Source organism: Haliotis rufescens, unplaced genomic scaffold (genome assembly GCF_023055435.1).
Source record: "Haliotis rufescens isolate VD_foot unplaced genomic scaffold, xgHalRufe1.0.p SCAF_9, whole genome shotgun sequence".
Lineage (NCBI taxonomy): Eukaryota > Metazoa > Mollusca > Gastropoda > Lepetellida > Haliotidae > Haliotis > Haliotis rufescens.
Genome location: NW_025964383.1, coordinates 12422011 through 12447065, shown reverse-complemented (window position 1 = coordinate 12447065; position 25055 = coordinate 12422011). Strand labels below are relative to the sequence as shown.

The 25055-nt window shown below is 44.1% G+C and overlaps 1 protein-coding gene across 10 annotated transcripts in view; it reads right to left on the bottom strand.

Moving 5' to 3' along the window:
• The window catches only part of LOC124112457 (sucrase-isomaltase, intestinal-like), a 65441-nt gene that overhangs the window by 1585 nt on the left and 38801 nt on the right, over positions 1-25055 (bottom strand). For 5 of the 10 annotated variants that reach the window (XM_048391528.1, XM_048391529.1, XM_048391531.1 and 2 more), the window contains exons 4-23: positions 24463-24679; positions 23547-23710; positions 23023-23191; positions 21470-21566; positions 20580-20698; positions 20193-20318; positions 19677-19808; positions 18996-19133; positions 18230-18349; positions 16700-16784; positions 11846-11975; positions 8726-8862; positions 8308-8342; positions 7540-7695; positions 7134-7282; positions 5024-5108; positions 3461-3517; positions 2903-3027; positions 2097-2185; positions 856-905 (exon numbers count right to left, since the gene is read on the bottom strand). The exons of 3 other annotated variants lie outside the window; for them this stretch is intronic. In XM_048391528.1, coding sequence (XP_048247485.1) covers positions 856-905; positions 2097-2185; positions 2903-3027; positions 3461-3517; positions 5024-5108; positions 7134-7282; positions 7540-7695; positions 8308-8342; positions 8726-8862; positions 11846-11975; positions 16700-16784; positions 18230-18349; positions 18996-19133; positions 19677-19808; positions 20193-20318; positions 20580-20698; positions 21470-21566; positions 23023-23191; positions 23547-23710; positions 24463-24679 — 2380 coding nt within the window. Of the gene's footprint in view, positions 1-855; positions 906-2096; positions 2186-2902; positions 3028-3460; positions 3518-5023; positions 5109-5181; positions 5284-7133; positions 7283-7539; positions 7696-8307; positions 8343-8725; positions 8863-11845; positions 11976-16699; positions 16785-18229; positions 18350-18995; positions 19134-19676; positions 19809-20192; positions 20319-20579; positions 20699-21469; positions 21567-23022; positions 23192-23546; positions 23711-24462; positions 24680-25055 lie in introns of those variants that run through there. 2 more of the 10 variants (XM_048391533.1, XM_048391534.1) reach the window with 2 other exon arrangements.

Genomic DNA, 25055 nt, shown 5'->3' with positions numbered 1-25055 from the left:
GGTGGCCGATTTGATAGTGTTGTTTCCTGTATTTCTACGTCACTTCCTGTTGCCTAAAGGTCGGGTTGTGTTGCTGGCAGACATGGAATATGAACCATGGATGAAGCAGCCCACAAAGATGGGAGATTTTACTGGCGCTTCACTAATAATGTCGCCTTGAGCTGCTGGTGGCCCGTTCGCTCTGGATTTATTTTCAAGTTGGCTGCATAGTTTGTAGTGTGATTGAACATAATGCGTCTCTACGGTGGCCAATAAGGGACATGGAGTCTGTTTTTGAATATTTTGATATTTCACTTACTGTTATCGTAACCTTTTGCAAATTAACACGATTTGTCATACAAATATGTGATAAATCATTTATAGATTGGATATTGAATCGCTGAAAAGTGAAGCGAAAATGTCAAAAACTAAAATGAAAATGTCAAAAACATAAACGAAAATGTCAAAAACTAAAATGAAAATGTCAAAAACAAAAGCGGGAAAAAACTGTCTACATCGCGGTGTTTTTGACATTTTCGCTTCACATTTCAGCGATTCTATAGCTACTTCAAAGTACATTTTCCATGTTTTCTGTTGTTTTTATACATGATTTATCACATATTTGTATGACAAATTGTGTTAATTTGCAAAAGGTTACCATAAAAGTATGTGAAATATCAAAATATTGAAAAACAGACTCCATGTCCCTTACGGGCCATCGTACGCCTCACATCACCGAGGTGCGAATCTCCATGTCCTTGTGTCCAGGTATCAAGTTCTGATTCTGTATCTACAGGGATTATATATTCGATCTGAGATCTATTGATAAACCAATTGTTATGACATATGGAGAGCTACTGATCATCAACAACCTACCTTGGTCATACCAAATTTGATCAGTGAATACTGTTTATTCTCGTATGTATCTGAAAAGGTAAACATCACTTGTTTTTATTTACGTTACATGTCAAATCTAAAATCTAATGTAGACAGACATTTGGCATACTCTGTGCTCTATATCCTAACGCGAATTGTGAGACCTCTGAAGACAGACATTTAACATACAGCGTGCTCCATATCCTAACGCGAATTGTGAGGCCTTAGAGAAAGATTTTCCCTCTGAAGCGTGAGGTGCGTTTGGGGAAAAAAAGTTCGCTTTTGACGGCAAAAGTCTGTGTTTACTTCCAAAGTGGGTACAACGTGTGGAGACCATTCCTGGCAATATTGCCACGTGGTGTTAGGCGGTACAATTCGCTGTACAGAGTTGCGTCCCTCGGGTATACCAGAATCCGATGGTCGTTCGCTCGATTCCCATATTCTCCCTAATAATTCTTGGTATGTGCGTCGCTTGTACCAAGTGGTAAGTATCTAGAGCCTGCAGCACTTTGGGCTTCACTGACACGTCGTGATATAACACAAACAGACTGAGAAAAGTAACTCTTGTACTCCCTTCATCGCAAGGTTAACTTATATACCAGACAGTACACACGTCAGAAGCGTATCACTTTACTTATCTTCTCCCCGTTATCCGAGAATCTCACCTATCTTCTCCCCGTTATCCGAGAACAACCTCACCTATCTTCGTCCCGTTATACGAGAACAACCTCACCTATTTTCTCCCCAATATCCGAGGACAACCTCACCTATCTTCGTCCCGTTATCCGAGAACAACCTCACCTATTTTCTCCCCGCTATCCGAGAACAACCTCGCCTATCTTCACCCCGTTATCCGAGAACAACCTCACCTATATTCTCCCCGTTATCCGAGAACAATCTCACCTATCTTCGTCCCGTTATCCGAGAACAACCTCACCTATTTCCACCCGTTATCCGAGAACAACCATACCTATTTTCTCCCCGTTATGCGAGATGAACCTCACCTATCTTCTTCCCGTTATCCGAGAACAACCTCACCTATCTTCTCTTCGTTATGCGAGAACAGCCTCACATATCTTCTCCCCGTTATGCGAGAACAACCTCACTTATCTTCTCCCCGTTATCGGAGAACAACCTCACCTATTTTCACCCGTTATCCGAGAACAACCTCACCTATCTTCTCCCCGTTATGCGAGAACAACCTCACCTATCTTCTCCCCGTTATCCGAGAACAACCTCACCTATATTCTCCCCGTCATCCCAGAACAACTCTCCCTGTGCCCTTCCTTCTTCGTCTAGGGCAACAATGGCGCCCATATTGTTCTGTCGGCTGCAATATCAAACAGAGCGATCTAAAATACCCCCACATTTTTGTCAAGTATTCACGTTTGCTTGAAGGGTTAACAAGTATACATGTTTGATGGACACATGTATCAAAACTGATAGATCTTGTCCATGTAAAACTGGCTTGTGTTTAACCTTTAACTTGATTATTTAAAATTAAAGCAAATAAATCCATATTTTTTCATATTATTCTCTATCTATCTGGATCTATCCACGGGCGGTGGGGTAGCCTTGTGGTACAGTCGTTGCATCACTGCTAAGTCCTGAGTTCGATGCCCTACTGGGGGCAATATGGAAGCGCGTCTTGGTGTCCACCGCCCGTACTTAAAGCGGCGTTTAACTCAACTCACTCATCCACATCTGATACTTGCATCACTATCTATCTGCATATAGCTATTTCTCTAGACCCGTGAAGATCCGGGTTAGAGTAGCTCTTCAGCAACCCATGCTTGCCGAAAAAGGCGACTATGCTTGTCGTAAAAGGCGACTAACGGGATCGGGTGGTCAGGCTCGCTGACTTGGTTGATGCATGTCATCGATCCCTATTGCGTGGATGCTCATGATATCAATCACTGGATTGTCTGGTCCAGACTCGAATATTTACAGACCGCCGGCATATAGCTTGAATATTGCTGAGTGCGGCATAAAACAACAAACCAACCATTTCTCTAAGTCGAAGAATTTTCACAGATCATCGCCCTACCTGGCGTGTGTTGTGTTTGCCGGCACCTGCCAGGGAATCACGTGCCCACCTCGGACGTGAAGGTTGAATTTCTCGAGCGGCGTGTAAAGGTCAAGGTGATCTTTTTTCACCGCTACCTTTTCACCCTATTAAAAAGTGAAAACATCGACATGCAGTAAAAAACATTTTTCATCACAGTCATTTGGCACTATTTTAATCTTTAAACAAGTTGTATGATTTATCATTATGCTTCTAGTTGTACGCATTTGTTTTGCAAACAAATGAACACTCCCTGAATAAGCGTGGAGAAACAATACCCAACAAGGTCGTGCTTACAGCACTTACATGCGCGATGTTCGGCCACACTTCGCTTTGTGACAATCATGACATATTCCATGCCTTAAAGCTGACGGAAATGTACGGATATGGACGAGGTGGTGGCGGACACTTACGAAGGTTACGGGTAGCCATGGAGTCGCGTGACTTCATACTGGGGTACACAGTAATTAACGTTTTACAAGTAGTTGTGATGAAACTAAAGTTAACGAAAGTTAATACAATGATGTATTCGTGACTTACCTGGAAGTAGTCATACCAGTTGGCTTCTGGGAAATATGCTTTCACGGATGTCTTGCCCTGGAGATATGATAACAAATCAGCAACGTTTATGATGTGCTTGAGTACACCTATAAATGACACGCGTCTTCAAATACCGTCAGTACAATACAAAGCTGGTAACGTTAAAAACTCACCACTTCGTTTTCAGTGATCCATTCATATATAATGTTTATCACTATTTTTGCCTTTTACAACCGAATGGAATATCAACTTGAATACACCAAGAATTACACAAATATACTGATGGAAGTAAAAAGGGAACATATATAAATATAATCGTTTTTGGAAATGCCATTCTTTATGTTTTTCGAAGATGATCACATGACATCAACATATCGCCCTGTTTCATGTTTGCTGTTGGCCATTTCTAGCTCAGTCGTCGAGGCCGCTGCAATTCGCTAAATTACGTTCATTCACAGTTCTGTCCCCGAATCCCCGATACTCCCTTATTATGATCGCCCGTGGGCACACTTGCCGTCCACATAAGAGAAGGAATGTCTCCAAACCTGCATCTATATAAGTCCAGTTTCCACCCTTCCCGAACTAGGCTGGAATTACGGACTAGTATTTTGGCATAGTTCAATCAAAATTACGTAAGGAAATCTCCATTCGTTTCATGAACAAGATGGGGACTGAAGTACTTGTAGAACATGTGTACCTTCAACTGGCGTCGACAGATATATTCCAAATCTTTTCATGTTTTTTAATCAAGGTGATTTGATTCACTTCGCGGTGTAAAACCCGTTTTTCTTACAATATAGATTTTTATTATCGATCAGATTGTCTTGATTTGGCGCCGTTTTGTTTGAAGCAAATGCAAGTGATATGAGCGGTGGAATATGATTGGTCAGTAGGAGGGACTTAGAAGGGACACAACTCGTAAGAGCCATTGGCGGTGCTACGATCGAATAACGGAATTCCAGCCTAGTTTGACAAGAGCAGGAAACAGGACATTTACAACTCCCTTGCCTCGGGAATATGTCGAATCCCGGTTCGTCCAGATAATGTTTCTGGTTCTGTCAGCACCATACCCGTACACGTGGGTTTCGCCAAAGTGGTAAGCCTCTGTGACCTGCATCACTTCGGGCTTTCCTCCCACATGTAACTGGAATACTGTTCAAAGCGGCGTTAAAACCAAACTCACTCACTCACTCATTCAACTGGCACGTGATGATATAACCGAAAACACTTTTCAAACCGTCGTTAAGCCTACTTACCCTTGCTTCTTGAAACGATCCATGTATATTTAAACTTTCTCCAGCTATATTTCTATAAATCACTCATTTCTATCAGTATATACATCTTTCAATGTTGTTTGTGTTTACGTTAATCACATGCTTCTCTCGATTCCTGGGATCCCAGTTGGTGTTGTGTACATGTTGTTAGCTGTGTGAGGTTACCTCGTACAGGACGGGATTCCAGTTGGTGTTGTGTGTACATGTTGTAAGCTGTGTGAGGTTACCTCGTACAGGACGGGATCCCGGTTGGTGTTGTGTGTACATGTTGTTAGCTATGTGAGCTTACCTCGTACAGGACGGGAGACACGAGTAGTGCAGAGCCCAACAGGAATTGTTCATCAACACTCAGACAGACTGGGTCGTCAGGAAACCTGTATAACACACAGCACTTAGACAGACTGGGTCGTTAGAAATCTGTATAACACATAACACTCAGACAGACTGGGTCGTCAGGAAACCTATATAACACACAACACTCAGACAGACTGGGTCGTCAGGAAACCTGTATAACACACAACACTCAGACAGACTGGGTCGTCAGGAAACCTGTATAACACACAACACTCAGACTGTGTTGTTAGAATTATAACACACTCAGCATTTCACCACTGCCACAGGCTGATTTACAGGCTGACTTTTCTCTTTGCAAACGAACGCGCTTATTCTTAAATCAGAACAGATTAGCCTGATACAACTATTTCGGTACGCTGTCATATTGTTTTGCATAATTATATATATGCTGCTATAACCGCGACAGTGAGGTGCATGGCAATATATACTCACACGCAAAAGAAACGCAAGTCGAGTATGCAGTATATATGTTATTTATGTTCAACAGTAAAGACAAGAAATACTAATAGGGCAAGATTGACAATAATTTGACTGAAGACAGTTTAATGGATTAAAAGGCAGACGACATAATTGTTTTTTTCAAATGTTAAGGGCTTACACAGTTTCGGGTCAATACCCAAAATGTCAGTCAATACTTGGTGTGACCACCATTAGTATTGATCACTGCCACACATCTCCTGTATATTGAGTGGATCAGACGACTTGTGAAGTCCCTAGGGATCCTCCTGCACACATCCAGAGCAGCTGTGCGTAGTTCATCGGCAGTTGTAGGGACTGGGCGCACATTGACGCCTTTGAACCTCATCCCACAAGTGTTCGATGGGGTTCAGATCAGGGCTGAGGGCTGGCAACGGTAGAACAGGGATGTTGTGTTGTTGCAGAAAGGCCATGGTAGCTCTGGCAACATGGGGATGAGCGTTGTCCTGCTGGAAAATGTGTTTTTGATGTTGTGCAAAAAATGGAACAACGTGGGGTCTGATCACTTGGTCGATATACCGCTGAGCAGTGACGCCGTGTCCCCGACCTTGACCAACATTCAGAAAGCACATGGGTCCAAGTCTCGCACTAAGTCCAATCCCTGCCCTTATCATGACGCTAGGTCCACCCCATGGATCCCTTTCCACAACGTTTCTGTCAGCGAAACGATCACCTCGACGCCGCCAAATTCTGACTCTTCCGTCTGCATGGGAGACACAAAAGCGACTTTCATAAGAGAAGATGACACGCCTCCACTCACGATGACGCCAATTGTGATGACCCTGTGCCCACTGAAGTCGTGCTTGGCGATGCCGTTGTTGGAGAACAGGACAACGTGCTGGTCGGCGACATCTGAGGTTGTTCGAACGGAGACGTCGGATCACAGTGTCCCGGATAATTTGTCGATTATGTGTTCCTATGGTCTGTCGAGCACTTTCACTTACAGTTACGAACGGATGTCGCTGGTGTTGACGGGTAATCTGCCGATCTTGTCGAGGTGTGGTGACCCTAGGTCGACCGCTCCGAGGAAGGTCATCTGTGGTCTGTGTGGCATTGTATCGATGCAGGAGGCGGTACATTGTGGTTATGTTAACGTTGAAATGACGGGCAACATCTTTGACAGACTCGCCAGCTTCCAAACGTCCGATAGTCTGGTTTCTCTGAATTTCAGTTAGGCGTGGCATTGTTGACCAAGGAGTGGTAGGTCCAAGAATCGGCCACAGTTTTATACCCACTACAGTTCGTGACAGTTCGTGCATTTTCGATTTCGCGAGAAATTGGTGCATGATACCCACATATTTTTTGAAATGGTGCATTTTGGCGATTCGTTTTTTATGGTGCGTTTTTACTGGGGGCTTTCAAAATACAAGCAAAAATATTGATAACATCATAAGGCTTCACTTCATGCTAAAACTCGTATCAATTTAGTGTTCCGTGTTACCTATTTGCTTAAATCCACTTGCGTTTCTTTTGCGTATGAGTATATATCCACAATCGAAGTGGCCGTATCGTTTAATTCTCGGTAGGTCCCAAGTCTGTATGCTGTGACTGTTTGTGTTAGCACTTACTCGAACAGTAGCGGCCTCATGACGGTGTCTCCCCGCGCATGCGCATTGTGCATGAGCGTGTAGAAGTAAGGAAGCAGCCTGTAGCGGGTGACGAGTGCCTCCTTTGCCAGTCGGATGAATCGGGCGTCCCAGGCAGCGGGGTCTTGGGGCTTGGGGAGAGACAGGCGTAATTTGTTATTGAACAATTCAAACCACAACGGTGATATGTGCAAAAAAACGAGTTTGTGTCAAGTACATCAAACGCTGTTTTTCTTTCATCATCGTGTTCCTAATTTAGTATATTTGAAATAAAACCCACAAAATGAAAGAAAATAAGTATATATAACACTTGTATCAAATCTTGAAGTGGACAACCAAGATTACAATATTGTATGTACTGATCGAAAAGAAAAAAAAACAAACCCACCAAAATCCTATGGCTAGCACCCTTCTTGAAGACGTCAGAGGCGTCCCCGAGGGCGTTGTGGTTGCGGGCGAAGGGGTAGAAGGCGCCGAGCTGATGCCACCTGACACACATCTCATACTCCGCCTCGTACCAGAACCCGCAGATGTCCGCGCCGTTCTGCAACCAAAGGGGAGATAACTCACATGGAGAACACGTCAATGCCGGTTTGCCGGTGTTACGATAGAAATTGACTTGCTGCCTGCACAATAACTGGATGTTATTTTGAAACCTGGCTCTGACAGAGACAATACTGTCATACTGACGTTCCGCAGGGCGTATATATGTAGAAACACAGACGTTGACAGCATTCAACATTGGGTAAGTTGTTTTGTTGTTTAACGCCGCACTCAGCAATATTCCAGCTATATGACGGCGGTCTGTAAATAATCGAGTCTGGACCAGACAATCCAGTGATTAATATCAAGGGCATCGATCCACGCAATTGGGATCGATGACATACATCAACGAAGTCAGCGAGCCTGACCACCCGATCCCGTTAGTCGCCTCTTACGACAAGCAAAGTCGCCTTTTACGGCAAGCATGGCAAGCATAGCTGCTGAAGGTCTGTTCTATCCCGGATCTTCAGGGGTCTCAGCATTGGGAGACTCATTGGACATTATCTGGTGCTGGTCGCTTTATACGAAGGTTGAGTACGTGTTCACGATCCTCGAGAAAACAGGTACATTTGTAATGGAAACAGTTAATAGTGTGTAAAGCAAGAGTACTTACCAACGAAAAGCCGAAAAACCCGAACTCTAGGATACCTGTAGATAATACAAAGAAATTCATTTATTTCCAGTGATCCAGACACCTCAGATGGACAATTTATGATATTAGTAGGGAGTGAGTGGTAGGGAGAAGGTAAGGAGTGAGCCATCTCACATAAGACGAGCGTCATTCCGTCACATCCATCTAGCCAGGGATGTTTCAAGCCATGACGTATGACCAGCCTCTCGAATGTCAACCCGTCACGTATAAATAACCATCGATGATTTAATACCTGACGTTCGACTAGCCAGAAGAGTGTAACGCTGTGTAGTACGACTAGCCACTAGAGTACGGTTATCCAGTGTTTCAACCCGTGACATTCGACAGCCATATAGTTATAGTTATAGTTATAAGCGATGGCGTTTAACCCGTGACATACCGATAATAGACCACTTCATCTGTTCCCAGCGGGACTGGTTGTCCCCCATCCACTTGGTGGCGTACTTCCCCGTCCCCGCAAACGATGATCTGGTCATCGTCCACGGCCGCTTGCCGGGGAATATATTTGCCAAAGCACTGCATGGAAACAACACACATCATCAACTAGACAAGTCTTTTTATACGTGCGCATGTCCTGTGTACACACTTGTGTGTCTGTATGTCATGTCCATTTACTTGTATAGTCAGGAAGTTAATTTAAGGTACCGGTGTTTACTACAATATCTGAAAAACAATTGGACCTACTTCAGTCAAAGTTGGTATGAGATTATTAAACAGTCATGCATAACTGGATATTACATTTAAAGACAATCGGTGCATGAATAAAAATCTGTCTATTTAGCTATCGCTATATATCATTAACAACCAGACCTGTTCGTCACGGATGGAACGAGTATTCATTGTAACAGCCATCTGCATAATGCTACCCCTGCGTCACAGGGCCATATGACACAGTTGAACCAATCAACTCAACTCGAAAGGTTGCACGGGAATCACGCACGCACGAATACGGTGTTGGCATTAGATTTCATGATGTCTAAGCGCAAGCATCTTTCCGCTGTTGCGAAAGCTTTCGTTGGTAAAACATTCGAATACTTTAAGGCTGAAAGTGAAAGGCGGTTAACACGAGAAAATGAATTTATTTCAACACGAAAACTAAAACAAATTCTCCTTACAGACCACATAGATATTTCCAAATGGACCATTTGTAAACTCCTTTCCAAATTTGGATATCAGTACAAAAAGACGAAAGGGTCGAAAGCAGCAATGTGTGAACGGCTTACCAATGGTCTCACCCAGATACCAGTGAGCCACAACGCAAGATCCCCCCTAGTAAAGGGGAGCGCCTGATTGTCCTCCATGCAGGCTCCCACAGAGGTTTCCTCCCTGGGTGTGATCTAGTGTTCGGATCCAGATCTACAGATGGCAGAGACTACCATACCGAGATGAATAGTCAGGTTTTCACTGCGTATGTGTAGGAGCAGCTCTTCTTGTCACTGCCTGATAAATCCTTGGTGGTTATGGACAATGTTCCCTATCACAGTTGTCGAGATCCTAATAGCCGTTGTCCAACCTCAAATTCCACCAAAGGTGAGATATGTCAGTGGTTGGACAACAACCGCATTGCTCGGCCCACGAAAGCCAAAAAAACTGACTACTACCAACTGGTTCTTCAGAACAACCCCCCGCCCTCTTATTTGATTGACAAAATGTTGAGAGAACACGGTCACGAAGTGCTTAGACTTCATCCTTACCATTGTGACTAATCTGGGGTGATTTGAAAACTATGGTCGCATGGCAAAATAAGACCTTCAACCTTGCCGACGTCAAGCAGATTGTCTTGAAAAGGATGGGAGAAATGACAGATGTACGTAGGGCAAACTGTGTCCAACATGTTATCAAAGTTGAGGAAGAGTATTGGAAACTGTATCCGACCAGATACTGTCCAGCCTGTTGTTGTTCACTTAGGTGACAGCACAGACTCCGAAATCTGACGACGAGGGCATTTCGTGGGACCAAGAATAGTGCAATACATATACCCTGTTTCAATAGGACATGTAATAGCCCGAATTACCACGGATATGAATTCTTACATATTCGTACATATTCTTAATCATTTCTTAAGAATCTTAAATACATCTTATTTGATTCCCAAACATTCTTGTAGTTCGTGGGATTCGTGAAAAAAAATGTTTATCGAAGAGTTTCTAGGAATCGTCTACGAATTTCAGGTTCGTGCTTTGCAGTACATGTCGGATCTTGTCCACTTTGTGCAATTCTTGGCTCAGAATTTGATTCTCTTTCACCCGAAACAGCCCCGAAAGTCTCGAATCATCAACGAAAATATTAAAATATTTTCCTTGAAACCATAAAGCAATGATTTGTCTAAATGAATAATTACGTATGATATAATACACCTCAAAACATGATGCATGTATGATAATGTGGCCAGGAATGATACTTTCAAGTCAATAACACTGACCTGAAAAAGAATGCAAAAATAATTGGATAAATATTATTAAAAAACTGCTTGAGACGCCCAACGCTAACACCGTATTCGTGCATGCATGATTCCCGTGCAACATTTCGAGTTGAGTTGATTGGTTCAACTGTGTCATATGGCCCTGTGACGCAGGGGTAGCATTATGCAGATGGCTGTTACAATGAATGAAATATAGTGATAGCTAAATAGACAGATTTTTTTCATGCACGGTTGTCTTTAAATGTAATATCCAGTTATGTATGACTGTTTAATAATGTCATACCAACTTTGACTGAAGTAGGTCCAATATTGTTTCAGATATTGTAGTAAACGTTGGTACCTTAAATAAACTTCCAGACTATATGTATGCGTGGCATGTGTACTCACTTACATGTCTGTATGGCCTATTTACTCACGTGTATGTGTGTATGGCCTGTTTACTCAAGTGAATGTATATATGGCCTATTTACTCACGTGTTTGTCTGTATGGCCTGTTTACTCACTTACATGTCTGTATGGCCTATTTACACACGTGTATGTCTCTATGCCCTGTTTACTCACTTACATGTCTGTATGGCCTGTTTACTCACGTGTATGTCTGTATGGTCTGTTTACTCCCTTGTATGTCTGTATGGCCTGTTTACTCACTTGTATATCTGTATGGTCTGTTTACTCAATTGTATGTTTGTATTGCATGTTTACTCACGTGTATGTCTGTATGGCATGTTTACTCACTTGTATGTCTGTACGGCCTGTTTACTCACTTGTATGTCTGTATGGCCTGTTTACTCACGTGTATGTCTGTATGGCCTGTTTACTCACGTGTATGTCTGTATGGTCTGTTTACTCACTTGTATGTCTGTATGGCCTGTTTACTCACGTGTATCTGTATGGCCTGTTTACTCACGTGTATGTATGTATGGCCTGTTTACTCACTTGTATGTGTGTACGGCCTGTGTACTCACTTGTATGTCTGTATGGCCTGTTTACTCAAGTGTATGTCTGTATGGCCTATTTACTTGTATGTCTGTATGGCCTGTTTACTCAAGTGTATGTCTGTATGGCCTGTCCACTCACTTGTATGTCTGTATGGCCTGTGTGTGGGCATACAGACTGTGGACGTTGTAGTGGCTGTCGAGGTGGTGTCTGGAGTCCATGCAGAGAGTCTTGTCATACATACGCCCGTCCTCCCCGCGGCCCAAGATGTCTGCAATGATTACATTATAATCCTATCACCAAAGACAGAGGTTACGGAACACGCCATTTCCAACATGGCTAAATTGCATGAGCAGATGTAAGTCACGCCATATTCATGACGGTAATGATGAACTAAACAGGAATTAGGGGGCGCTTTAAAATGTATCTCCTAGACTTACTTTGGTTGTATGGTGGGTTGTTCCGATTACTTGGGGTGCATGACGGGTTGTATTGCGATGTATTGCGATCTATTACGGGTTGTTCCACTACTTGGGATGTATTGGGGGTTGTTCCACTACTTGGAGTGTATTGCGGGTTGTTGTACCTACTTGGGGTGTATTGCGGGTTGTAGTACCTACTTGGGGTGTATGGCGGGTTGTTGTACCTACTTGGGGTGTATTGCGGGTTGTTGCACCTACAAGGGGTGTATTGCGGTTTGTTCCACTATTTGGGGTGTATGGCGGGTTGTTGCACGTACTTGGGATGTATTGCGGGTTGTTCCACTACTTGGGGTGTATTGCGGGTTGTTGTACCTACTTGGGGTGTATTGCGGGTTGTTGTACCTACTTGGGACGTATTGCGGGTTGTTCGTCTAACTTGGGGTATATTGCGGGTTGTTGTACCTACTTGGGGTGTATTGCGGGTTGTTGTACCTACTTGGGATGTATTGCGGGTTGTTGTACCTACTTGGGATGTATGGCGGGTTGTTCCACTAACTTGGGGTGTATTGCGGGTTGTTCCACTACTTGGGGTGTATTGCGGGTTGTTCCACTAACTTGGGATGTATGGCGGGTTGTTCCACTAACTTGGGGTGTATTGCGGGTTGTTCCACTACTTGGGGTGTATTGCGGGTTGTTGTACCTACTTGGGATGTATTGCGGGTTGTTCCACTAACGTGGGGTGTATTGCGGGTTGTTGTACCTACTTGGGGTGTATTGCGGGTTGTTGTACCTACTTGGGATGTATTGCGGGTTGTTCGTCTAACTTGGGGTGTATTGCGGGTTGTTGTACCTACTTGGGGTGTATTGCGGGTTGTTGTACCTACTTGGGATGTATTGCGGGTTGTTCCACTAACTTTGGGTGTATTGCGGGTTGTTGTACCTACTTGGGGTGTATTGCGGGTAGTTGTACCTACTTGGGGTGTATTGCGGGTTGTTGTACCTGCTTGGGATGTATTGCGGGTTGTTCCACTAACTTTGGGTGTATTGCGGGTTGTTGTACCTACTTGGGTTGTATTGCGGGTAGTTGTACCTACTTGGGGTGTATTGCGGGTTGTTGTACCTACTTGGGATGTATTGCGGGTTGTTGCACTAACTTGGGATGTATGGCGGGTTGTTGCACTAACTTGGGATGTATTGCGGATTGTTCCACTACTTGGGGTGTATTGCGGATTGTTTTACCTACTTGGGATGTATTGCGGTTGTTCCACTAACTTGGGGTGTATTGCGGGTTGTTGTACCTACTTGGGGTGTATTGCGGGTTGTTGTACCCACTTGGGGTGTATTGCGGGTTGTTGTACCTACTTGGGATGTATTGCGGGTTGTTGCACCTACTTGGGATGTATTGCGGGTTGTTGTACCTACTTGGGGTGTATTGCGGGTTGTTGTACCTACTTGGGATGTATGGCGGGTTGTTGCACTAACTTGGGATGTATGGCGGGTTGTTGCACTAACTTGGGGTTTATTGCGGGTTGTTCCACTACTTGGGGTGTATTGCGGGTTGTTCCACTAACTTGGGATGTATGGCGGGTTGTTCCACTAACTTGGGGTGTATTGCGGGTTGTTCCACTACTTGGGGTGTATTGCGGGTTGTTCCACTAACTTGGGGTGTATTGCGGGTTGTTGTACCTACTTGGGGTGTATTGCGGGTTGTTCCACTACTTTGGGTGTATTGCGGGTTTTTCCACTAACTTGGGATGTATTGCGGGTTGTTCCACTACTTGGGGTGTAATGCGGGATGTTGTACCTACTTGGGGTGTATTGCGGGTTGTTTCACTACTTGGGGTGTATTGCGGGTTGTTGTACCTACTTGGGATGTATTGCGGGTTGTTCCACTAACGTGGGGTGTATTGCGGGTTGTTGTACCTACTTGGGGTGTATTGCGGGTTGTTGTACCTACTTGGGATGTATTGCGGGTTGTTCCACTAACTTGGGGTGTATTGCGGGTTGTTGTTCCTACTTGGGGTGTATTGCGGGTAGTTGCACCTACTTGGGATGTATTGCGGGTTGTTGTACCTACTTGGGATGTATTGCGGGTTGTTGCACTAACTTGGGATGTATGGCGGGTTGTTGCACTAACTTGGGATGTTTTGCGGGTTGTTCCACTACTTGGGGTGTATTGCGGGTTGTTGTACCTACTTGGGATGTATTTCGGGTTGTTCCACTAACTTGGGGTGTATTGCGGGTTGTTGTACCTACTTGGGGTGTATTGCGGGTTGTTGTACCTACTTGGGGTGTATTGCGGGTTGTTGTACCTACTTGGGATGTATTGCGGGTTGTTGCACTAACTTTGGATGTATTGCGGGTTGTTTCACTAACTTGGGGTGTGTGGCGGGTTGTTGCACTAACTTGGGACGTATGGCGGGTTGTTGCACTAACTTGGGGTGTATTGCGGGTTGTTCCACTACTTGGGGTGTATTCCGGGTTTTCCAATAACTTGGGATGTATTGCGGGTTGTTCCACTACTTGGGGTGTATTGCGGGTTGTTGTACCTACTTGGGGTGTATTGCGGGTGGTTGTACCTACTTGGGGTGTATTGCGGGTTGTTGTACCTACATGGGGTGTATGGCGGGTGGTTGTACCTACGTGGGGTGTATTGCGGGTTGTTCCACTAACTTGGGGTGTATTGCGGGTTGTTGTACCTACGTGGGGTGTATTGCGGGTTGTTCAACTAACTTGGGATGTATTGCGGGTTGTTCCACTACTTGGGGTGTATTGCGGGTTGTTGTACCTACTTGGGGTGTATTGCGGGTTGTTCCACTAACTTGGGGTGTATTGCGGGTTGTTGTACCTACTTGGGGTGTATTGCGGGTTGTCGTACCTACTTGGGATGTATTGCGGGTTGTTCCACTAACTTGTGGTGTATGGAGGGTTGTTGCACCTGCTTGGGATGTATTGCGGGTTGTTTCACTACTTGGGGTGTATTGCGGGTTGTTGCACCTACTTGGGATGTATGGCGGGTTGTTGCACGTACTTGGGATGTATTGCGGGTTGTTCCACTACTTGGGATGTATTGCGGATTGTTCCACTACTTGGAGTGTATTGCGGGTTGTTGTACCTACTTGGGGTGTATGGCGGGTTGTTGCACCTACACGGGGTGTATTGCGGGTTGTTCCACTACTTGGGGTGTATTGCGGGTTGTTGCACCTACTTGGGGTGTATGGCGGGTTGTTGTACCTACTTGGGGTGTATTGCGGGTTGTTCAACTAACTTGGGATGTATTGCGGGTTGTTCCACTACTTGGGGTGTATTGCGGGTTGTTGTACCTACTTGGGGTGTATTGCGGGTTGTTGTACCTACTTGGGATGTATTGCGGGTTGTTCCACTAACTTGGGGTGTATTGCGGGTTGTTGTACCTACTTGGGGTGTATTGCGGGTTGTTGTACCTACTTGGGATGTATTGCGGGTTGTTCGACTAACTTGTGGTGTATGGAGGGTTGTTGCACCTGCTTGGGATGTATTGCGGGTTGTTTCACTACTTGGGGTGTATTGCGGGTTGTTGTACCTACTTGGGGTGTATGGCGGGTGGTTGCACGTACTTGGGATGTATTGCGGGTTGTTCCACTACTTGGGATGTATTGCGGGTTGTTCCACTACTTGGAGTGTATTGCGGGTTGTTGTACCTACTTGGGGTGTATTGCGGGTTGTTGCACCTACACGGGGTGTATTGCGGGTTGTTCCACTACTTGGGGTGTATTGCGGGTTGTTGCACCTACTTGGGGTGTATTGCGGGTTGTTGCACGTACTTGGGATGTATGGTGTGATGTTCCACTTACTTGGGGTGTATGACGGGTTGTTGCACCTACTTCGGATGTATGGGGGATGTGTCACTTCTTTGGGGTGTATTGCGGGTTGTTCCACTACTTGGGGTGTATTGCGGGTTGTTCCACTACTTGGAGTGTATTGCGGGTTGTTGTACCTACTTGGGGTGTATTGCGGGTTGTTGCACCTACACGGGGTGTATTGCGGGTTGTTCCACTACTTGGGGTGTATTGCGGGTTGTTGCACCTACTTGGGGTGTATTGCGGGTTGTTGCACGTACTTGGGATGTATGGTGTGATGTTCCACTTACTTGGGGTGTATGACGGGTTGTTGCACCTACTTCGGATGTATGGGGGATGTGTCACTTCTTTGGGGTGTATTGCGGGTTGTTCCACTACTTGGGGTGTATTGCGGGTTGTTCCACTACTTGGGGTGTATTGCGGGTTGTTCCACTACTTTGGGTGTATTGCGGGTTGTTCAACTACTTGGGGTGTATGACGGGTTGTTCCCCTTAATTGGGGTGTGTAGTGTGGTGTTGCACCTACTTGGGGCGTAAGGCGGGTTGTTGCACCTACTTGGTATGTATGGTGGAATGTTGCACCTACTTGTTGGTGTATGGGGGATGTTGCACTTACTTCTAGTGCATGACGGATTGTTCCATTTATTTGTGGTGTATGACGGATTGTTGCACTTACTTGAGTGTATGAAGGATTGTTCCACTTACTTGGGGTATATGTCGGGATGTTCCACTTACTTGGGGTATATGGCGGATTGTTCCACTTGTTTTTCTCACAGCCGTCTACAGATCCGGGGATAAAACTTGCGGGTTCGTTCATGTCCTGAAGAATGTATGAATGGCACTTTACTTCGTAACATTGAACCGACATGTGACCCTGGTAAGCAAAACAGCCTCTGGGTACAATTGCTATAATTTCTCACTCACTGTTCCATTATAAATGCCTTAGTACAGTTGCACAAATATATCACACCACTCAAGCTAATGGTAACAATACTGGTCTATGTGGATGCCAGAACTCTGGGTGGTCTATGTGAAGTCTCTGACCCAAGTACCGAGTCTATGTGGATGCCAGAACTCTGGGTGGTCTATGTGAAGTCTCTGGCCCAAGTACCGAGTCTATGTGGATGCCAGAACTCTGGGTGGTCTATGTGAAGTCTCTGGCCCAAGTACCGAGTCTATGTGGATGCCAGAACTCTGGGTGGTCTATGTGAGGTCTCTGGCCCAAGTACCGAGTCTATGTGGATGCCAGAACTCTGGGTGGTCTATGTGAGGTCTCTAGACATGATACCGAATCCATATGTATTTCACATCTCTTTGTGGTCTATGTGAAGTCCATGACCCTTGAACCGAGTCTATAGTGATGTCAGATCTCTGACTGGCCTTTGTGAAGTCTCTGGCCCTAGTACCGAGTCTATGTGGATGTTGTATCTCTGGGTGGTGTATATCCTTTGCCAGAGTTTATATGTGTGTCGTCTTTGTTATCGATGACCTCACAGCGTTTTTGGAACGACCCCTAGCTTTAATAAGTCCATCTGATAAAACAGAATAATCTACCCGACCACGTGGTGTTGTAAATAGTCGACATCCATATACAGTTGTGTTAAAGAAAACTGCATCCGAATGAGATGAGGAATTGAGATTTGCTTCCTACATTTCACAACTTTTAAGATACAATCGAACTTCCCTTTTTACGTATATTTCAAAGAGCGTCATACGATTCAAGCGTTGTTTGATCAGGGTTACAGCATTCCCTACCTTAGTCAGGTATTATGGTAGACATGTGGAGGACATTTCCACGTCTGACGCATCAGTGACCAAACCCATGTTCAAATGAATTCCCCATTTTCCCCTTTTTACCACATGTTTCCCCGTCTGTTCAGATGAACATTTGGCTGTGCATGTGTTTGTAACGGGTGTCACCATGGGGCAGGAATTGTTCATCTTTTCGAGAACTCTTGTTATCATCGTTAGAGGGGTATAGTCGCATCGGAATCTTACAGTGCCTTTTATTTATAGTCAGAGAATTACAAGAAAGAAGATGCTTGCAAGCTGCTGAGATGCATGAGTGGCTGTATAAATGTCTGATATGAAGTACTGAAAAGGATCTGAATATACATGTAAATTGGAAAACATGAAGTTTATTTCACTACAAGACCGATGTTTTAAACCCAACAACAAGGTGGTGATATATTCGAAGGTCAAGTGGGGTCACTGAGCCCACCAGCCCATTATGGGGAGATAATGTTGTTGCATTGCACTACTCACGATCCAGAGGGAATCAAACTCGATACTCTCGTTGTTACGGAAATACCGTGCCCACTTCTCCCACCAGGCCTCCGTCTTTGGGTTGGTGAAGTCAGGGAACCCGGTGGCGCCTGGCCATACCTGGAACAACGGCACACAACTGAGTTGGTAACACACAGCAGTCACCCACCTCATCTCACGATGACACGCAACAACTATAATATGTACGATACCACGTGAGCGCACGCGTGCATTTTATTACGCACACCTGTTTGTGCATTTGGTATGTGCCCGTGTATGCTCTTTGTGCATGCGGGGGGGGGGGGGGGGGGGGGGGGGGTGTTTGTGTGTTTGTGTGAGTGTGTGTGCGTGTGTGTGTGTCTTTTTAGTATGTATTGTGTTGTGTATATTATTATTATCATTACCATTTTATTTATATTTTCATGTTTTTATTTTTTTTTTTTCATGTCTTACAATTTGTATTTTAATGTTCATGTTTTATAAGCCCAAGAAGGCTGGAAGTTGGCATAATGTTTATGTCTTGTATGTTTTTATATGTATATGCCATCTTGAGACAAATAAACAATTATCACTATACACGACAACCTGATCCTTTTTAATCACATCTCATGACAATCTGAAGCTAACCTATACCAGTTCATGGGTTACGAAAGAATTAGCTGTCTCCAGCTATGTGCTCACTTTGTGAGAATAAGAGTAAGACTGCCGGCAAATTAAGGGTCATCTGTTGTTTCAACCATTACAAGTGACCATCCCACATACATACTTCGGCTACGAGGGGACCTGAGTTGTTCGGAGTCATCACCAGCACCCCCTCCCTGACGCCATCGTTGAAGACGTCGTAACCGGGACTATTGTTTCGTATGTCTCTGCTGATGTTGGGGTCGTTGCCCAGTCCAGGGTCCTGCAGAAGAAATGCGAGTACATTGTGATATGTTTTTTTAACAAAGTAACATGGGACTATATATCTAGACGTGTAGTTAGGAGATATCGACATTGCTCAATACTAAAGCTATGCTAATCTCCTCCTTCGTAAATTCCTACAATTGTGACGCGGACATGACGTCACGCTAGAATGGTATGTCGTCATAATACATGGATACTTCCGTGACAACTGAATCCGCCTCGTTAGCAGTGTGAGAAAAGTCAGTTAAATTATAGTACATTAAAATAAATATAAGTCACACTGTTAATAATAAATGTGGTATCGAGTTTTCCCTGCCGAATACACAATTTTAATCACCACCATGTCACGTGCACTCACAACGAAGACAAGTCTTGTAACGGTAAACAAAGTCACCACGATGACAGGTCTATTCATAACAACGACGCGTGTACCAACCAGGATGACAGGTTTACACAACACGACAACACGTGTACTCACAACGTCGACACGTCTACTCATCGCGATGACACGTCAAACCACCAAGACAACACGTCTACTCACCACGATGACAACAAACTTCTGGTTGTGGTCGTGAAGGTCCCTCACGAGGTCCGGGAGTCCGTCGAAGGTGTCGCGGTCGTAGCTGAAGACGAACTTGTTGTACATGTATTCCACGTCGACCCACTGGGCGTCCTGCGGAGACAGACACCGATCAATTTGACATTTGGACATATCGATTAGGCAGATCGCCTCCCTATACCATGAAATTATCCCTACAGTCAACAGTCACTTTACATACAGTAATAGCATCAACATCTGTTGACGTCGCAATATCGTCATCGCTATCATCATCAGCATCATCATCATCATCATCATCATCAGCCAAATGTTTGTTTTACGCTGCATGACGGTAACTATCAACAACAACGTCGTTATTAGCATCATCATCGCGCTAATTATTATCACGTATTACGTATAATTATTATCATTGTCTTCATCAATAAAAATATTAGCAATATTGTCATAATTATTACTATCATCATCGCTGTCGTCATCATTATTGCTATTATTACTCACATATGGTATCCCGGCTTCCCTGTTCCTGTCGATGACCACCCTCAGGTCGGTGATGTTAGTGTAGCCCCAGCGGCAGAGGTGGAAGCCCAGCGTCCAGTAGGGGGGCATGACGGGTCTACCAACAGCCTATACACATGAAGCAAGCATCATATTGTAACATAATACACAAAGTTATATACAGGAAAACACTAAATGTGAATAAACGTTATCTTTTTCATCACACTGTTCATACATACAATATAGCACTACAGTGACTTCAAATGTAACTTTAGGAATTGGAATCACAAATTGTATAAAAGTGGTCATTCTTTTCTGACTTACTAACGAGCGCTTTAACCAATAGACTACCCCACTGACAGGAGTAAGCAACAATTTAGGTTCAGTTACCTCCGTGTACTGTTGTACTGCCTCCCCAGGTGAGGGGCCGAGGAAGATGTAGAAGTCCAGGACGCCGCCGATAGTCCTAAACGTGATGGCCGGGTGTGGAGACGGCTGCAGGAACACCTCTGTTGAGAGTTAGTGAATCGTTAAACATTAAGTAGATCAACAGGGCGACCTGCTAAACAGTAACCTACCCGTGGGAGGTGAATCTGTGGTCGATAGTGTGAGCACACGGTCAATCAGTCACACCATTGGTGAGTAGTAGTTAACATAAATCCCATACGAAATATACATTTCCCTCTTCTTTTACGACGTACATTGGATATGTTTTAACACAAAACGTTGGACAAAATATTTCATTGTTTCCTTTGGACATAAAGGGATATTCGGAATGTGGCAACTACCACGGGAATATTGTGTTTTGATTAAAATGACGAATGTTGGGGCTTTCCTACACTAAAACGTTCCTGGATTTCTTCTTATTAAAGTAATGAAAATTTGAGAGTGAGTTTCTTCATAATAGATAGTAAGGGTGTTTGATATATGCTGAACCTCAAAACAACCCCTATTTCTTAAGCGTGTACTCCGGTAGTCGTGTCACTTGTGTGTTTGTTATCAGGGCTTATTTTAATTTGGTGTTTGATGGTAATGGAAAAAAAATCATTACAGTAAACTACGGTTATAACGAAAACGCTTATAACTAACTGACGGATATAACGAACTATTTTTTTGGTCCTGTCTATTTGCTGTATATATTCCGTACATTTGCTTATAACGAACTACGGTTATAACGAATTAAAATTAGGGGTCCCTTTGAGTTCGTTATAACCGTAGTTTACTGTATTTTGATCAGAACATAAAATATTTTCATCATTCATAGAAAGTGTGTTTCTTACCCATGGCGTTGCTGTTCTTGAGGAAGACCATGTGGGCACTACCGCCGTCCTCCACGTTCATGTAGGTGGGGTGAGCGCCGTACAGGTTCCACCCGTCCTGAAAGTAATGTGCCCCATTATAACGTTACATATCTGCGTTATAGCGTGTCACGAACGCCTGTACATGCACGTTACTTCCTGGCATAGTCTGCACGTATTCCATAGATATTAATTATGTTCACTTTAAGTTGTGCAGAAACAAAATACTGTGAACTAGTAGCTAGGAATTCGCAGTGCAGAGTTGCGTCCCTTGGTCACACAAGTCTACACGTATTCCATTGATATTAATTATGTTCACATTAAGTTGTGCAGACACAAAATACTGTGAACTCGTAGCTGGGAATTAGCAGTGCAGAGTTGCGTCCCTTGGTCACACAAGTCTACACGTATTCAATTGATATTAATTATGTCCGCATTAAGTTGTATAGAAACGAAATACTGTGAACTAGTAGCTAGGAATTCGCAGTGCAGAGTTGCGTCCCTTGGTCACACAAGTCTACACGTATTCCATTGATATTAATTATGCCCGCATTAAGTTGTATAGAAACGAAATACTGTGAACTAGTAGCTAGGCATTCGCAGTGCAGAGTTGCGTCCCTTGGTCACACAAGTCTACACGTATTCCATTGATATTAATTATGTTCACATTAAGTTGTGCAGACACAAAATACTGTGAACTCGTAGCTGGGAATTAGCAGTGCAGAGTTGCGTCCCTTGGTCACACAAGTCTACACGTATTCAATTGATATTAATTATGTCCGCATTAAGTTGTATAGAAACGAAATACTGTGAACTAGTAGCTAGGAATTCGCAGTGCAGAGTTGCGTCCCTTGGTCACACACGTCTACACGTATTCCATTGATATTAATTATGTTCACATTAAGTTGTGCAGACACAAAATACTGTGAACTCGTAGCTGGGAATTAGCAGTGCAGAGTTGCGTCCCTTGGTCACACAAGTCTGCACGTATTCCATAGATATTAATTATGTTCACTTTAAGTTGTGCAGAAACGAAATACTGTGAACTGGTAGCTGGGAATTTGCGGTGCAGCGTTGCGTCCCTCGGTCACACAAGTCTACACGTATTCCATAGATATTAATTATGTTCACATTGAGTTGTGCAGACACAAAATACTGTGAACTCGTAGCTGGGAATTCGCAGTGCAGAGTTGCGTCTCTTGGTCACACAAGTCTGCACGTATTCCATAGATATTAATTATTACGGGTTCGGACCCTGGTTAGTACGGTTAGCCTTCGTCTCGTGTTATCGCTTTCTCGTCTCCTGTTATCGTTTACCCGTCTCGCGTTATCGCTTTCTCGCTTTCTCGCTGCCCCTCTCGGCCAACATAGGTTCGACCTGATTATGTTTCTAGGTTTGTCCATGGTTGTGGCTTTCAAACGTTAGAGCTGGAAACAATCCCCTGATGCAATAAGCCAGAGCTTTCATAGAGCTAAAGCTGTCGCAAGTAGACGATAAACTAGAACAATCGTTGTTCAGCGGACCTACGACTTACAACGGGCGCGACATCCCTGGTGAAGATGCTCCACGTCTTCCAGCCGAGGTCATGGCGCAGTTGGCGATGGTTGTGTTCTCCGAAGCCGTACACGTTGTCGGACGCCAGGCGGGTGGTCAGCTGCAGGTACTGGTCGGAGTAGACGAAGCCTGGCAGGGTTGTGTTGAATCTGCAGACGGGTGAGGAGACATTGAGATAGGAGAGTGCAGGAGATATATTCATTACGGTGTAACTGCCGAGGAACTGGACATGATTCAGTTAGGGATATACCACAGTTGGATACGGAGATGTCTCAGATGAGGCTTTGATATTACTACCCCACATGACAGAGAAAGAGGTCTCTGGACCGATTGAGATTTGAAACCTCTGATTGACCAGTCGGAATCGATTATTCCAAAATTCATAGAAGAATGGATTTGGGTACAGTTTCCTGTTGCTAAAATAACAGCTACATGTTTGACGTTTGCATGAAACGTGTTTAATCAACAATACCAATGTGTAGAGGTTTGCCTTTTCTGACTCACACTGTCTGGTTGTCAGACGTCCGGGTGACGAGGACGCCAAACACGGGATCATCCAAGATGGTCACGTTGTACAGCCGCGACGTCTCGCTCGCCTTGGTGCTAGGAGACGTAATGTTCAGAACGCTATCCGGTAACTCCCATCTTGTGCCATTCTTGGGATAGAACTGGGGGGAAATCACAGGAGCATGGTACTTGTGTGGGTCACACGTGTGTAGGTTTGAAATGGTTGTTGAGCTAGTTACCCTGTTTCTAATTATTGAGAGACGGTAAGCTCACAAAGTTCTACGTTTACATTAACCTAAGACAATATTGAGATGTATAAATTATATTTTTTTGTAAATCATTCATTATATTTCATCATAAATTAATTTAATATCTTGTCATAGAAGGATAATTATTTATGCAGTTGAATTATGTATCTCTGACTATGTAGCCAATGACAATGTCTTTGAGCCAATACAAAAAAAGTATTGAAATTAGTAATATAAGCACATAACTATATTAGTATAGTTGATTGTATTATATTCAAAAGATGTGAAAGAACAACCGATTCTTTAATGTTACTATAGTTAATTTGTCATGGAGGGAAAGATTAACTATATTTATTCAATAGAATCGGATTTTTTAAAGCTTCTTTTGAGTAGTATACCGTCAAACACCGTTGTGTCGAAGTTGAAAGGACCTACGTAATTACTTCGAGTTATCCGAGGTCCGAAAATAATGAAAAAAGAAGGAATACGCCCATGCTTTATCTTCGAGACAACAGTACGTTCGACACATCGGTGTTTGACTGGATATGTTTATTACCAATGGATGTATACCAATGGACAATATTAGTTCGTAGCATATAGGATCTTCCAAACAAAATTGCATTAGCGTATTCCAGAAAGTGTCTATGACGAAGTCGTCAACGTACCCTGAACCTGAGGCGGGCGTCGGTTTGGAACTCCACGTCGAGGTAGATGTTGTCAATAGACGCCGACCCAGTCAGGTACTGAGGATGAGGCGTCCGCTCCAGTTCAATGCGCATGCCCATCGGTGTCTCCTTCACGTCACCAACAATCCTGTAGCCATATCCAGCGGGGAACTTGCACTTGGGGGCGCGGTCGTCAGACACCGGTGCCCATACACAGCTGTACGGAAGGAGAGTCCAAATGGAGTATGGGTCTTTATTAGTGTGAACGCGTGACACAACGCCTCCTTGAACAGTACCTCAGTCATATAATTCTTTCAGGAAAGTAAGTTTGGTTTTTATGATTTGGCAACGTTCGCGTTTAGTAATAGTACAATTTTGCAGAAAATATATAACCACAAGGTTCTGCATGTACTTCTAACATACCCGATCTCCCTGAAAGCTTTTTAAAAAGCTCCTCTCGCCCTTGCACCCCCATCTCCCCCCATCCACCCCCTCTTTCTGGATCTGCCTGTCATAGCAGTATGAAGTGAGGGGAAATGAGGTTTAACGTCGCGTTCAAGATTATTGCACTTATATTGCATGTTTGTGTGGCT